The sequence below is a fragment of the Polypterus senegalus genome, chromosome 6 (assembly GCF_016835505.1).
Source record: "Polypterus senegalus isolate Bchr_013 chromosome 6, ASM1683550v1, whole genome shotgun sequence".
In the NCBI taxonomy this organism is placed as follows: Eukaryota; Metazoa; Chordata; class Cladistia; order Polypteriformes; family Polypteridae; genus Polypterus; species Polypterus senegalus.
Genome location: NC_053159.1, coordinates 947,948 through 960,894, shown reverse-complemented (window position 1 = coordinate 960,894; position 12,947 = coordinate 947,948). Strand labels below are relative to the sequence as shown.

General features: G+C 39.0%; 1 protein-coding gene across 23 annotated transcripts in view; it reads left to right on the top strand.

The window, feature by feature from the left end:
- The window catches only part of neb (nebulin), a 162,125-nt gene that overhangs the window by 67,868 nt on the left and 81,310 nt on the right, over window positions 1-12,947 (top strand). For all 23 annotated transcript variants that reach the window (XM_039755194.1, XM_039755193.1, XM_039755183.1 and 20 more), the window contains 14 exons: window positions 140-247; window positions 837-1,148; window positions 1,790-1,993; window positions 2,430-2,534; window positions 2,615-2,722; window positions 3,461-3,772; window positions 4,678-4,881; window positions 5,620-5,724; window positions 5,865-5,972; window positions 6,192-6,503; window positions 8,502-8,705; window positions 9,659-9,763; window positions 11,433-11,540; window positions 12,255-12,566. In XM_039755194.1, coding sequence (XP_039611128.1) covers window positions 140-247; window positions 837-1,148; window positions 1,790-1,993; window positions 2,430-2,534; window positions 2,615-2,722; window positions 3,461-3,772; window positions 4,678-4,881; window positions 5,620-5,724; window positions 5,865-5,972; window positions 6,192-6,503; window positions 8,502-8,705; window positions 9,659-9,763; window positions 11,433-11,540; window positions 12,255-12,566 — 2,607 coding nt within the window. The remainder of the gene's footprint in view (window positions 1-139; window positions 248-836; window positions 1,149-1,789; window positions 1,994-2,429; window positions 2,535-2,614; window positions 2,723-3,460; window positions 3,773-4,677; window positions 4,882-5,619; window positions 5,725-5,864; window positions 5,973-6,191; window positions 6,504-8,501; window positions 8,706-9,658; window positions 9,764-11,432; window positions 11,541-12,254; window positions 12,567-12,947) is intronic.

Below are 12,947 nucleotides of genomic sequence, written 5' to 3'. Positions count from 1 at the left end.
TATTATTTCTTCTGTTTTGCATATCACAAACTCAGAAGATTGTAACAAAATCTTTCATGGAAAAATCAGTTATTAAAAGTTTTAAAATGTGTAACATTTCAATGTTTTAATTCTTTTTCCTTGATTTTGTTTTTCACAGAAATTGTATAAAATGGGCTATGAGGAACTAAAGAAGAAGGGCTATGACCTGAGAGCTGATGCAATTTCAGTGAAGGCTGCAAAGGCTTCAAGAGACATCGCTAGTGATGTAAGAAAGATTTGAAGAGATACCAGCTACGGTTGTGCAGATCTAAATTATACTAAAGCCAGGCATTGCACATTCCATTGTATTAATTAAACAAAGGATAATTAGAAATCTGTTTATTGTGTTGTAATAAAGGGGGTCCTTGTGGCTGCCCTCCTTATACAAAAATACACCAGAGAAGTCAGAAATTAATAAAATAGCTCCTTTATTAACAAAAAAAGAATTCAAGGGAAGGACAAACAAAATGTCATTCATTACTTTAGTGCACATTATATTTTGTAAAGGTTACAGTAACCCATAATCTGCATTTTTGTGTTTAAATTATGTATAATCTTCTAACTTTTAATTATTGCAAATTTACAACTTTAATCAGATGCAATTGTTAAGCCTGGCAGTGAAAGGGTACGGCAGTTTATATGAGATTTAGTGTACTTTTCAGGGAAATAAAAGCATGAAGGCTTTTAAAGATTCTGTCGTTATAAGTGTAAGCAGTATGTTTCTATAAAAACATTAGGAAGATATATTTACAACGGGTGTTAATGTAAAGATTTTTTGTGGAAAATTTACTGATGTCCATTTTTCTGATCTTCAGTACAAATACAAAGAAGGGTTCCGCAAACAAACCGGCCACCACATTGGTGCCCGCAGTATCAAGGATGACCCCAAACTTCTGCTGGCGATGCATGCAGCTAAAATTGCCAGTGACATGGAGTACAAAAAGGACTTTGAGAAGGGGAAGACCAAGTTCAACATGCCAGTGGACATGCTGGGTTTTGTTCTTGCCAAGAAATGCCAGACACTGGTTAGTGACATTGACTACAGAAATATCGTACACCAGTGGACCTGCCTGCCAGACCAGAATGATGTTGTCCATGCCAGGAAAGTCTATGACTTGCAGAGCGATGTAAGTTCAGATTCTTTTAGTTTATTGTGAATTCTGAAATCTTAAACAGTTGTCCTGATTATTTATTTTATTAATTATTATAATGTGTATGTGTTATTTACTGGTAAATGGCACTTAATTACTTAATTAAGTAACAGAGACACAGAAATGTTTGTGTTTGTTTGCTGACATCACACACAGTGAGTATAGTAAACTAAATGGGTAATCCAGCCATCCAGTGGGGCCCAGGTCTTTTTAACGAGAGAGGCCTCATCAGTCAGTTCTTTAGGTAATCGTTTATCTCACCTTACTGCTAACATTATTGAAATATTTCATTTATTATCAAGCACTATGTGGTTCAGCTTTTTATGCATGTAAAGTGCTTGACTTCATAGTGTTGCTTAAACAGCTCATGAAGCAAATTTTATTTCATGAATATACAGATTTTTTTTCAGGTAAAAAAATAACTGGCAGTTGACCTAAATTAGCCTAATGTATCGGACATGCAAGTTTCCCCTCTTGACTTTCTTGCCAGTAGATTTTATTCATTGTTTTTTGGAGTACTGTACAAGAGAGGTAATTTATTGAAATAAGAAACGAAAGTGGTAATTTGTGGTCTTCTAAATATCTGTCACTTTGCTTTTTCTGACTCTGCACCAAAGGTTTCCTATAAGGCTGACTTGCAGTGGCTGAGGGGTATTGGATGGACTCCCATTGGGTCACTTGATGTTGAAAAATCCAAGAAAGCCAGTGAGATCCTGAGTGAGCACAAGTACCGTCAGCATCCAAGCAACTGGAAATTTACAAGCAAAACAGACGCCATGCCCATGGTCTTGGCGAGAAATAACGCCCTCACAATAAACAAGGTACCTTAAGGGTTAATAATCAAATTATTGTTGCAGTATCAATTTACCTTTAAGGAAGGTATCTTATAGTATTTCAGCTTTCAGAGGTATTTTTGTAAAATGTCTAAAATGTGAATTGATTTTAATATATTTGATTAATGCGAAAAATTGCTCATAATAGCAAAGCAAGCATATTGTCCTTGTTATAGGACATCCTTAATGTTAGGTATGTCAGACTTTAGCATTATTGCACTTTACGTTTGAAGGCTTTAATGTCTCCATTGAATTTAACCTTTTATTAACTTGATTTTTTAGCAATTTACATCTGTACCTTAAATTTGCATGTAACAGCATCTACATTGCCATGGCCCGATTTATTTAATACTTGTTATATTATGAATGAGCCAGTGAGATGTTCTAGGATGGATCTCAAACCTTCTCTGGACATATCTTGCAGAATCTGTACACTAAAGACTGGGAGAAATTGAAGACCCAAATCCACATGATGCCAGATACCCCAGAAATCGAACTGGCCCGGCAGAACAAACTAAATTACAGTGAGGTAAGGACATCCCCTGCTGATGTGTCTTTACCCCATGGACTTTTGTTAGCAGTAAATAACAATGCTTCCATTCTTTGTAGAAACAATACAGGCTCGCAATGGAGGAAGCCAAGAAGAAGGGGTATGACCTGCGCGCTGATGCCATCTCCATCAAAGCTGCCAAGGCCTCTAGGGATATTGCTAGTGACGTATGTATGGCATATTGATTCCAAGAGTTTAGCATGACCAGATAATGTAGGACTGAAACCTTGAAGTGAGATCATCTAATTAGAGATCATTAAAACTGGTAGGGTGGGCAAGCATCCACCGTGGCTCATTATCACTAGCACAAGGCACTTGACTTCCATCCCCTCATATTTACAGGATCTTCCTTTCACATTTCTAATACATGAAAGTTAGCTTTACTGGCATTACTGAGGTGCCCGTCTCTTTGTGTGTGTGTGTGTGTGTGAACGCATGTAATTATGTAGAGCAGTAAATGATGGGCCATGCTTTAAATTCACAGCTCCAAAGATAAGTTCCCAAGATACCTGACCGTAAAAGTGAATTAAGCAAATGACTGGATATATGGTCCAAGTGAATCACTACTTATAACGCTGTCTATTTATGTTTTATGATAAGTTAGATCTTTTACATATGCTTATCATATTGAATTGTTTTTTTTTTATTAACATTAGCATGGTTCAGTGGGTAACACTGCCTCACTTCAGGGACCAATGGTAATTTTCCAGTTAATCCACTGTCTGTTAAGGTTACATGTTCTTCTAAAATCTGGGTGGCCTTTCTCTAGATGGTCTAATTTTCTCCTACAAGCTGTAAAGTGGCTGTGTATGTGTGAGTGTGGAAAGAAAGAATCTAATCTTGAAAATCCAAGTTTGAGCTGATGCAGCTAACATTTCCTTTCTTTCTGTGCTTGCGTTTTTCAGTATAAATATAAGCAAGGCTTCCGCAAACAAACTGGACACCACATCGGTGCCCGCAGCATCAAGGATGACCCCAAACTACTTCTCGCCATGCACGCTGCAAAGATTGCCAGTGACATGGAGTACAAGAAAGACTTTGAAAAGGGGAAAACCAAGTTCAACATGCCAGTGGACATGCTAGGCTTTGTCTTGGCAAAGAAATGCCAGACACTGGTCAGTGACATCGACTACAGAAACATCTTACACCAGTGGACCTGCCTGCCAGACCAGAATGATGTGATCCAGGCCAGGAAGGCTTATGATCTACAAAGTGATGTGAGTATTACAGTAGTGACTGAAAAGTGTCTACAACATCAGCTATACGCTCCATAATGCAGACGTGACCAGCAGTATCGAGAGCAAAATGTGAAAAAGATGAGTGAGTAGAATCAGTCAATTTGTCATTTTAGGTATTTTGTACAGGCATGCAGTTTGTCTGTATTGGCATTTATTGTTGTTTTTTCTTTCTTCTGTTAAGTACAGGAATAGACTGTAGGATTAGGTCATAAAAATACTTGTTCTAATTTTCCAAGGTACTTATACTGGAATAAGTAAAACATCTGATTTTGCCATCTAAAATGAACAACTTGTATTCTGTTTTTATCCATTATATAAACAATTGTTTTGCTGCATTGTGATCCCAACCACTGCACGTGTCTCCTGAGACAGTAAGTGTTTATTATTTAAGACAGGTGAGAACTCCAGCTGAATCACTGTCAATAAAGCCGCCACAGCAAGTCCTGTTAACATGCCTCTAGTCACAATACAGCACAAACTATTAAAATAACTCAGAGGAAGGGGGCTGGATGTGGCACCCGTGACCGCTCAGACCACGTCTATGCCTCTGCTACAATAGCATTGTCTTGAAAGTGGTCAGTTGAGTAGGTGATCACAAACTAATCCACCAAGGCCCCCAGAATGACAGGCAGACAGCAGCTTTCAGTCCTAATAGCAGACTTGACACCAGAACTGCTGAACAGCCAACCAAGCTCAACAATCATTCATATGGCCTGACAACTTTCTGAAGGTTCCATAAACTTGAAAAATGAGAAGTTAAGGAATGATATATACATTGTTTAAATAAGATTTCACTCTTTATGAGTAGCTATTGGTGAACTAATGCTTTTTTTCCAATTGGTGTTTGTTAATAATAACTATATATTTGTCCTCCATTTGAAAAGAATTTTTATAAAGCAGATCTGCAGTGGCTGAAGGGTATTGGTTGGTCTCCAATTGGGTCACTTGATGTTGAAAAATCCAAGAAAGCCAGTGAGATCCTGAGTGAGCACAAGTACCGTCAGCATCCAAGCAACTGGAAATTTACAAGCAAAACTGATGCTATGCCCATGGTCTTGGCAAAGAACAATGCCCTCACAGTCAATAAGGTAATTGTATTGTTATTGAGATTGTTGGCAGGACCTAAAGAAGCTGATTGGTTATTAAGCATTTACAAGTCTAATCTGTTTCTACATTCTCAACTTTATGAAGATGTTTATTTCATGGTTATCTGTTTTATACTGAAAATGGTTATCTAGCCTCATAGTGTCAGTATAGATTTAATTTACAGTCCGACTTGTATATATTTTCGCACGGCAGCCTAGCAAAGTAGTTTGACCTGAACACAGGTGGGTGGGCTTCTAGTCAAAAGAAAGAAAAGACCCACAAGAAGAAATAAAACATTGAAAAGTAGATGTTTATCTTATGTGGATTAATGTGTCCTCTTGATCTATTCATGTTTGCATGCTATTGATGGGTGAAGTGTACTCCTTGGTATCAGACCTGAGCTGGCTGTCATCTGGGACTGGTAGCCATGCTATCTTTGGTCAGTGTCCAAGGCTTCCAACCTAGAAGACTTGTGGGTTCTTCAAGGAAGAGCAGCCTTTATTGCTCAAGCTGGTATCTGATATCAGAGAACTGTAGAAAATGTGCTTTAAGAGCAGGTTGTGCTCAGTCTCTGGTCCTTTTCCGAGCTTCAAGCATGCAGATAAACAAGAAGGCTTTGTGGCCCGTTACACTCAAAAGTACAGTTTCTGGGGAGACTTCTGAGATAACAAAATAATAATTAGATGATGCTATGGAAACTCATAAAGATATTTTTGTTTTCTTTCTTTCTTTCATTGTAGCACTTGTATACTCAGGCTTGGGAAAATGAAAAGACAAAGATTCACATGATGCCAGATACATTAGAGATCAATCTGTCTCGACAAAACAGAGTAAACTACAGCGAGGTAATGATTGCAGGTTTTAAAGAATAAGAGCTCTTATGATGATATTTGAGACTGCTGGGATTTGTTTAAGTTCATGTTTCATTAACAAATCTGTTTAAAAGTCTACATACTTTGTATATTTGTTCTACTGTGTTTTTCAGAAATTGTATAAGCTCGCAATGGAAGAATCCAAAAAGAAGGGCTACGACTTGCGTGCTGATGCCATTTCAATTAAAGCTGCAAGAGCCTCAAGAGACATTGCTAGTGATGTAAGTGCCAGCATTTTACTGTCAATTCTACAGAAGACTGTCTATTCAGATAGAAGTAACTGGTAGCTTTAATTATATGCACTGCACACCTAGGCCTAAAACAGTCTAAATTGCATTATTAGGGCATAAATTCAAAGAAAGAAAATACACAACTCTATTATGTTGGAACTAAAGCAAAACTAAATGGCTAATGTTAATCTCACTGCATTTTTTTAACAGTACAAATATAAGGAAGGTTTCCGTAAGCAAACAGGACACCACATCGGTGCCCGCAGCATCAAGGATGACCCCAAACTACTTCTAGCCATGCATGCAGCCAAGATTGCCAGCGACATGGAATACAAGAAGGACTTTGAGAAAGGCAAGACCAGGTTCAATATGCCAGTGGACATGCTTGGCTTTGTCTTGGCAAAGAAATGCCAGACGCTGGTCAGCGACATCGACTACAGAAACATCTTACACCAGTGGACCTGCCTGCCGGACCAGAATGATGTGATCCAGGCCAAGAAGGCTTATGAACTTCAAAGTGATGTGAGTATTATAGAAAAAAAAGCCTCAGACCACCAGCCACACACAATATAGAAGTGCCCAGCGATAGCTAGAGGGCACAATGGAGTGCCATAATGATAGCAAAAGTGTTTACGGTTTTTCACAAACATTTCTCTGCTTCTTTTGGTGTTTTCACATTATCATTACATCTGACAAATTCAGTGGCTTAAATTTTATACTAGCTGTGTACATAAGCAGTGCTTTCTTTATCTTTATGGGGATATGTTTATTGTTCAAGATTTGCGTGTTTAGGCCGCCTAACCTCTAGTGCTAAGTCCTACAACATAATTAGGTGCACTGCTAGAGAGTAAAACGCATGCCTGCTTTAGCACAGAAATGTCATGTAATGACTACCAATATTTAAGATGTTGTCAGATTCTCCAAGAATTGAAATAACAATCGGTTCAAGAGATGAAAATAGCAGGTTGACCTGAAAATGTTAAGCTGATGTCATATAAGAATAATGCAATGACATTAAACTTGCAGTCACAACAGGAGAGCACTAACTCAGTCAGTGGGGATCTGTAATGAAGGCGATCCTGGGAGCTGGAAAAGCAGCTTCATTAAGGCTCTTTTGGTGCTCCTCGCTGTCTAATCGGATTTCTCCATGATGCATATGAATGCCTTGAATAGAACAGTTAGAGTTGTAAACAGAAATTTGTTATCTAGAGCCTTGCTGAAGTCAAACACACTGCAGTGACATCCGGCAAAAAGGATGGAATGTGTCACTTAGAAAGAATCTGCCTTGCTGGCAGTACCATATGAGCAACATCAAAGCGGGAGAATTAACTAAATAAACAGCAAAACTTTCACTTGTGTACATGTTGTGCATTTCTTTTCAATAAATATTCCAAAGTCACTCTTATATAACATATATTTAATAATGCTGCTTTACTGCTAGGCTGTTCTCTTGCCCATGGAAAGGCCATTTCAGATACTGGGAGCACAGGAATCCTTGAATAGAAAGACTCTGTCATCAACTCTTACAATGCTGCTGTAGAAAGCCCAGGGTCCCAGAAACTATTGAAATCATCAGAAAAAAATTGAAATGTAGAGATGTCAGGTAATTGAAAGGAACTACTCTGAACATCTCTCTCCTAGGAAGATTCGTTTTGCTGACGTGCTCTCATCGGTTGTGCATTAGCGGCGAGAGGAAATGTAAAAGGGATACCGTTGTGCCAGTGTGCTCACCTTGCTTGTGTATTTGCTACTAAGCGAGTGACTCTTTCTTCAGAGGTTTCATTTTGCCATCGTGCTGGCCTCACTTGCATATCCTCGGAGGTGGAGCCCTTACCCCGACTCCACCTCTCATTCCCAGGCCGGACAGACACACACACACACTTCCACGCATAGATGTTTATATACAAGATAGGTAAGAAAGACAGCCGATGAGAAATAAATCATCATATAGACGGTGGAAAGTCACTAGGGAAGTTGGAAACAAGTTATCATATGATTCAAACAATGCCATCTTTTAGGTGAGGCTAAAGATAATCCCCTGTTCTATAATTGAAATATATATGAGAATACCTATGGCTGTATATAAAGATGTGAAGGAACAGTTTGTAAAAAGTAACTTCTTTCACGGTACACCAGATTAATGTAAGATGAAGCAGACCTTTATGTAATGAGTTGTGGAAATCTGGAGGAAACTACTAAAGCATGTACTGCAGTAGAAGTGGACACCCACGCAGCTTGTAAAAACTGCCTGCAGTAGACATGATATTGGGACAGTCTACTGTACAGTACAGCAGTGAATATCTAACTAGGATAACTTTGATTGGCTAATCAGTTCTTAGCTGCATGCTTTTTTAATTTTTCCATTGAGATAATCCATGGTCATAAAAATATCTAATAGATAGTATTTTTATTGCATAAACAATAGTAGGAGTCCAAGTTGGCCTTTCGATGTATGAACTAATATAATTTTGTTATAACAACGTTGGAGCAAGAAACATTGAACTCTGTCTCTGTTTACAGGCCGTGTATAAGGCTGACATGGAATGGCTTAAAGGCATTGGTTGGACTCCTATTGGCTCGCTTGAAGTGGAAAAAGCCAAGAAGGCTTCAGAAATCCTGAGTGAGAAAAAGTACCGTCAGCACCCAAGCACCGTCAAATTTACAAGCATCCCTGACTCCATGGAAATTGTTCTGGCAAAGAGCAACGCAAAAAATATGAACATGGTGAGCAATCCCTTTGTTCCCATCTTTGTGAATGCAAGAAAGCTTCATGTTGTTACTCTTCTTCATGCAGTCCTTCTCACCACAGTCCCTGGCATTGATGTTTAGCTGATGCTCACCCCAGCCATGAGATTTGTGTTAATTACTGTATAAGACAGTCTGTGTCATATTTTTAAATGTATCCCAGCAAATAAGTAAGGGGTATCAAGCAAGAGGTGTGTTAAATAATCCATCTTTATTGTAGAGAGCTTTCAATGCCACTGGATTCTCTAGTGTTGGAGGCCGCTTTCTCCTGCCAACTACAGTACCATCACATAAATGAAATTCATCCGCTGCCCACACTGATACAGACGTGTGTGCGCGCATTCATTCTGTACTCGCAGGGGCTGTGTGGTCATTGTTCCCTTTTTAAGAATCTGTTCAGACCTAACATATTTATCTCTTGACTTTGCTTACCCAGAAAATCATTTTCCATTCTCTACTTGTGCCTGATCTCCTCCCACAGTCAGGATAACCATTAAGGAACAACCTTTACTTATAATTATGGCACAGAATAAGCTTATAGATTGACATGTCTGTCCCCATTAACCGTTCAACCAACAGTGAACTTTCTTCCTACCTTCACATCTTTTCTAAGCCTCTATTTAGGGTGACACTGTTAAAAAAATGTCTTCTGTTGTTGATGGCTTACATTACCAAAAAGAAGAAAAGTGTTTAGCCCCTGTCCGAGATCTGATGTCAGCATCAGGCAGTACCTGGGACTTCTAATCAAGGGCCTGAGCACTGATGAATCTGAGTTCTGCTTTACCCAGAACCCTCTCAGACCACTGACAGCCTGAAATGCAACTTTGAGTTTGAAATTATTGAAACGTATGTTTTGTCCAGAATTGTCTTGTCTATCTGCTCTGTATAGTAAATATTTGATTGACATCTCCTTCTTTTACTCTGATGCTTAGCGCCTGTACACAGAGGCTTGGGACAATGACAAGAGGACCATCCATGTGATGCCCGACACCCCTGAAATCATACTTGCTAAGCAGAACAAAGTTAACATGAGTGAGGTAGGTGAATTGTGCATCTTAATCTTGAATCTTATTTATTGAAATTAACAAAAGCTGCTTTCATCATTAAAATATTCTCATTATGCTATCCTATGACACTGTGTTAAGTTCAGAACAAACTGAAATTATGTGCAGACGATAGTGGGCTTTAATTAAACGCACAGATTATGGTTGTAGATTATTTTAAATAATAATTGTCAGGCAAGCCTACTGTCATTTTAATTGATAAGATTTTTCATGAAATTAAGTGAAAGTAGATTTCCTGGTTTTATGCATCACCACTGGTCTGCCTTTGTATTGCTCCTGCCTTCTACTTCATATCAGAACATTAGAACACTCTGGACGAGGACAGGCCATTCAGACCCACAAAGCTCGCCAGTCCCCTCCACTTATTTCTTCCAAAAAAACATCAAGGCAAGTTTTGAAAGTCCCTAAAGTCCTCCTGTCCACCACACTACTTGGTCGCTTATTCCAAGTGTCAATTGTTCTCTGTGTAAAGAACAACTTCCTAAAGTTTATGTGAAATTTCCCCTTAACAAGTTTCCAACGGTGTCCCCATGTCACAGTCTTGTTTGACTGGACTAATTTCCTTCATAATTTTTAAACACTTCACTCAGGTCTCCTCTTAAACTTCTTTTACTTAAACTGTAAAGGCTCAGCTCTTTTCATTTTTCCCTTATAATTCAACCTCTGTAGCCCCCCATAATCAGCCTAGTTGCTCTTCTTTGGACCTTTTCTAGTGCTGCTATGCCCTTTTTGTAGCCTCTGGAGCCAAACTGAACACAGGACTCCAGATGAGGCCTCACCGGTGTGTTATAAAGCTTGAGTAGAACCTCCCTGGACCTGTACTCCACACATCAGGGCGCTATATAACCTAAGTTTCAAATCCTTATCTAACAGGCAATGACAAATTACAGCCCTGTGTGGTGTCCTTTCCAGATTCCCCTGAAATAACAAAGTCTCCTGATAGCCTCAGAAGAAACTGTAGTACTTCAGCCTATTAAACACCCATAAATCAGGCCGTTACTACATGCAAGATTCTTTGGCCTCCCAGTTCAGATGCTGTGCTTCACCCAGTAATGACCTGAGGCACACCTTAGTAATGAGTGGCTTCTGGTAGGGTATACATTTTGCTACCCAAATTATCTGTCCTACATGTTAATGTGATTCTTCCTTGTTGGGGACAGAAAGCCCACTGTCTTTATCGTTGAAACAAGTATCTTGTTTTAAAGCACCGAGATCTGCACAATAACCGAGCCAATGTTTGAGAAGGGCATACCTTAGGGTCTGTGTAGCGATTTTGGTTTTAGTTAAGTTTTGTAAGCTCTTATTACTGTTATTAGGCAAGTACAGTGTCATCATAAGGGCATTCAATTAATCTTTAATTCATGCACTGCCTCTACCACTAAGCACATTTTGTAGCACACACGTCAGGAGGTTGCTGATGCATGAAGTTTGTGGACTTGCTTGGAGTTACATCACAACTTGGGTGTGACAGCTTCACCCATAAACCTCAGCTTTCAATGTATGGTTGCTTGTGCTGCCTGTATAGATAGGCAAATTGGAAAAGAAAAGCAATTTAATCCAGGTCGGTTTTTTTTCTGCAGAGTTTCAAACTGTTGTGACAGTTTTGATTGTTAATTTGTGTTTCTTTTATTTTTATTTTAAGAAACTTTACAAGCTTGCAATGGAAGAGTCCAAGAAAAAAGGGTATGACATTCGAGCTGACGCCATCTCAATCACGGCGGCCAAGCGCTCCAGGGATATTATCAGTGACGTACGTTTTCTCTGTCTCTCTGTTTTATATTTGGGCTGTTAATTAAATGAATGAACTTTGTGCTGCTATTGTGTCAACAGCTTGACTGTGTCAGTTGACTGATCACCAGAAAATCATTTTCATTCACCTTTCAAGGGGCTTTATCTTCATAAAGTTAGACAACTATTTTTATAATGCAGTTAATCGAAAAGCAAATGGCTGCTTTATTTTTTTACTCTATGTACGACAGTTCAGCTCTAAAGTTAACTGCAATCACAATGCACTGCAATAAGGCAGCACTTTTTATGATCAGTCAGCCTACAGAATGATTTATTATCACTGTACAGTATCATTTTTAAATATATTGTATTAACTTAAACAATACCAGAGCTCTGCTCAAATCAAATGTCAGGCGTCCTGCTGTTTTTAATGTCATAGTGAAAGCATTTGGTTTATATGATTAACAAGAAGACAAACCCAAGGAGCACTTCCTTAATTAAATTAGACAGCAAATAGATTTAAGAAGCTAAGGAAAGTCAACACGCATGCTTACTTTTAGACCAATTGAAATATTTTAACAATAAATTTGAAAGTGAAAGACATGTCAACTGTGTATAAATGTGACAGTATACTAGAAAGTGTCCCTTATGATTAACAGTGTGCTCTATTGAATTATCCTTTAGTAGTAAAGGAGTAAAGGTTTTTAATGATTGCTGCAATATTTTCAATCCCCAGTATAAATACAAGGAAGGCTTCCGGAAGCAGACGGGACACCACATTGGTGCCCGCAGCATCAAGGATGACCCCAAAGTTCTACTTGCCATGCATGCTGCCAAGATTGCCAGCGACATGGAATACAAGAAGGACTTTGAGAAAGGCAAAACCAAGTTCAACATGCCAGTGGACATGCTGGGGTTCGTCTTGGCAAAGAAATGCCAGACGCTGGTCAGCGACATCGACTACAGAAACATCTTACACCAGTGGACCTGCCTGCCCGACCAGAACGATGTGATCCAGGCCAAGAAGGCTTATGAGCTTCAAAGTGATGTGAGTACCAAAGTCGATTAACATGTTCCTCATTGTAAAGTGTGCTTCTTTCAGCTTTTTTAAAGGGTAGTCCACTTAAACCTAAATCACTCTCGGAGTGACTCCCATGCCACTATAAGGACATATAGCTTAGAAATAATAGAAGGTGAATTAGAAATATTGAGATATTAATCAGTTAATCACCTGTGTAATGAATACAGTAGCCATCTGTGTGTGTCTGTGAAATAAGGTGATGCTTTCAGCCCGTCCGGTTAGTGAAAGATTAAAAACATGTGCAGTACTTGGACGAGGCTCTTCTTCTTTATACCACTTCTACGTGGGAATGATGTGCCTGGTCAGCCTTCTCCATACTGCTCGGCTCTGCACGCCGCACTTTTACTT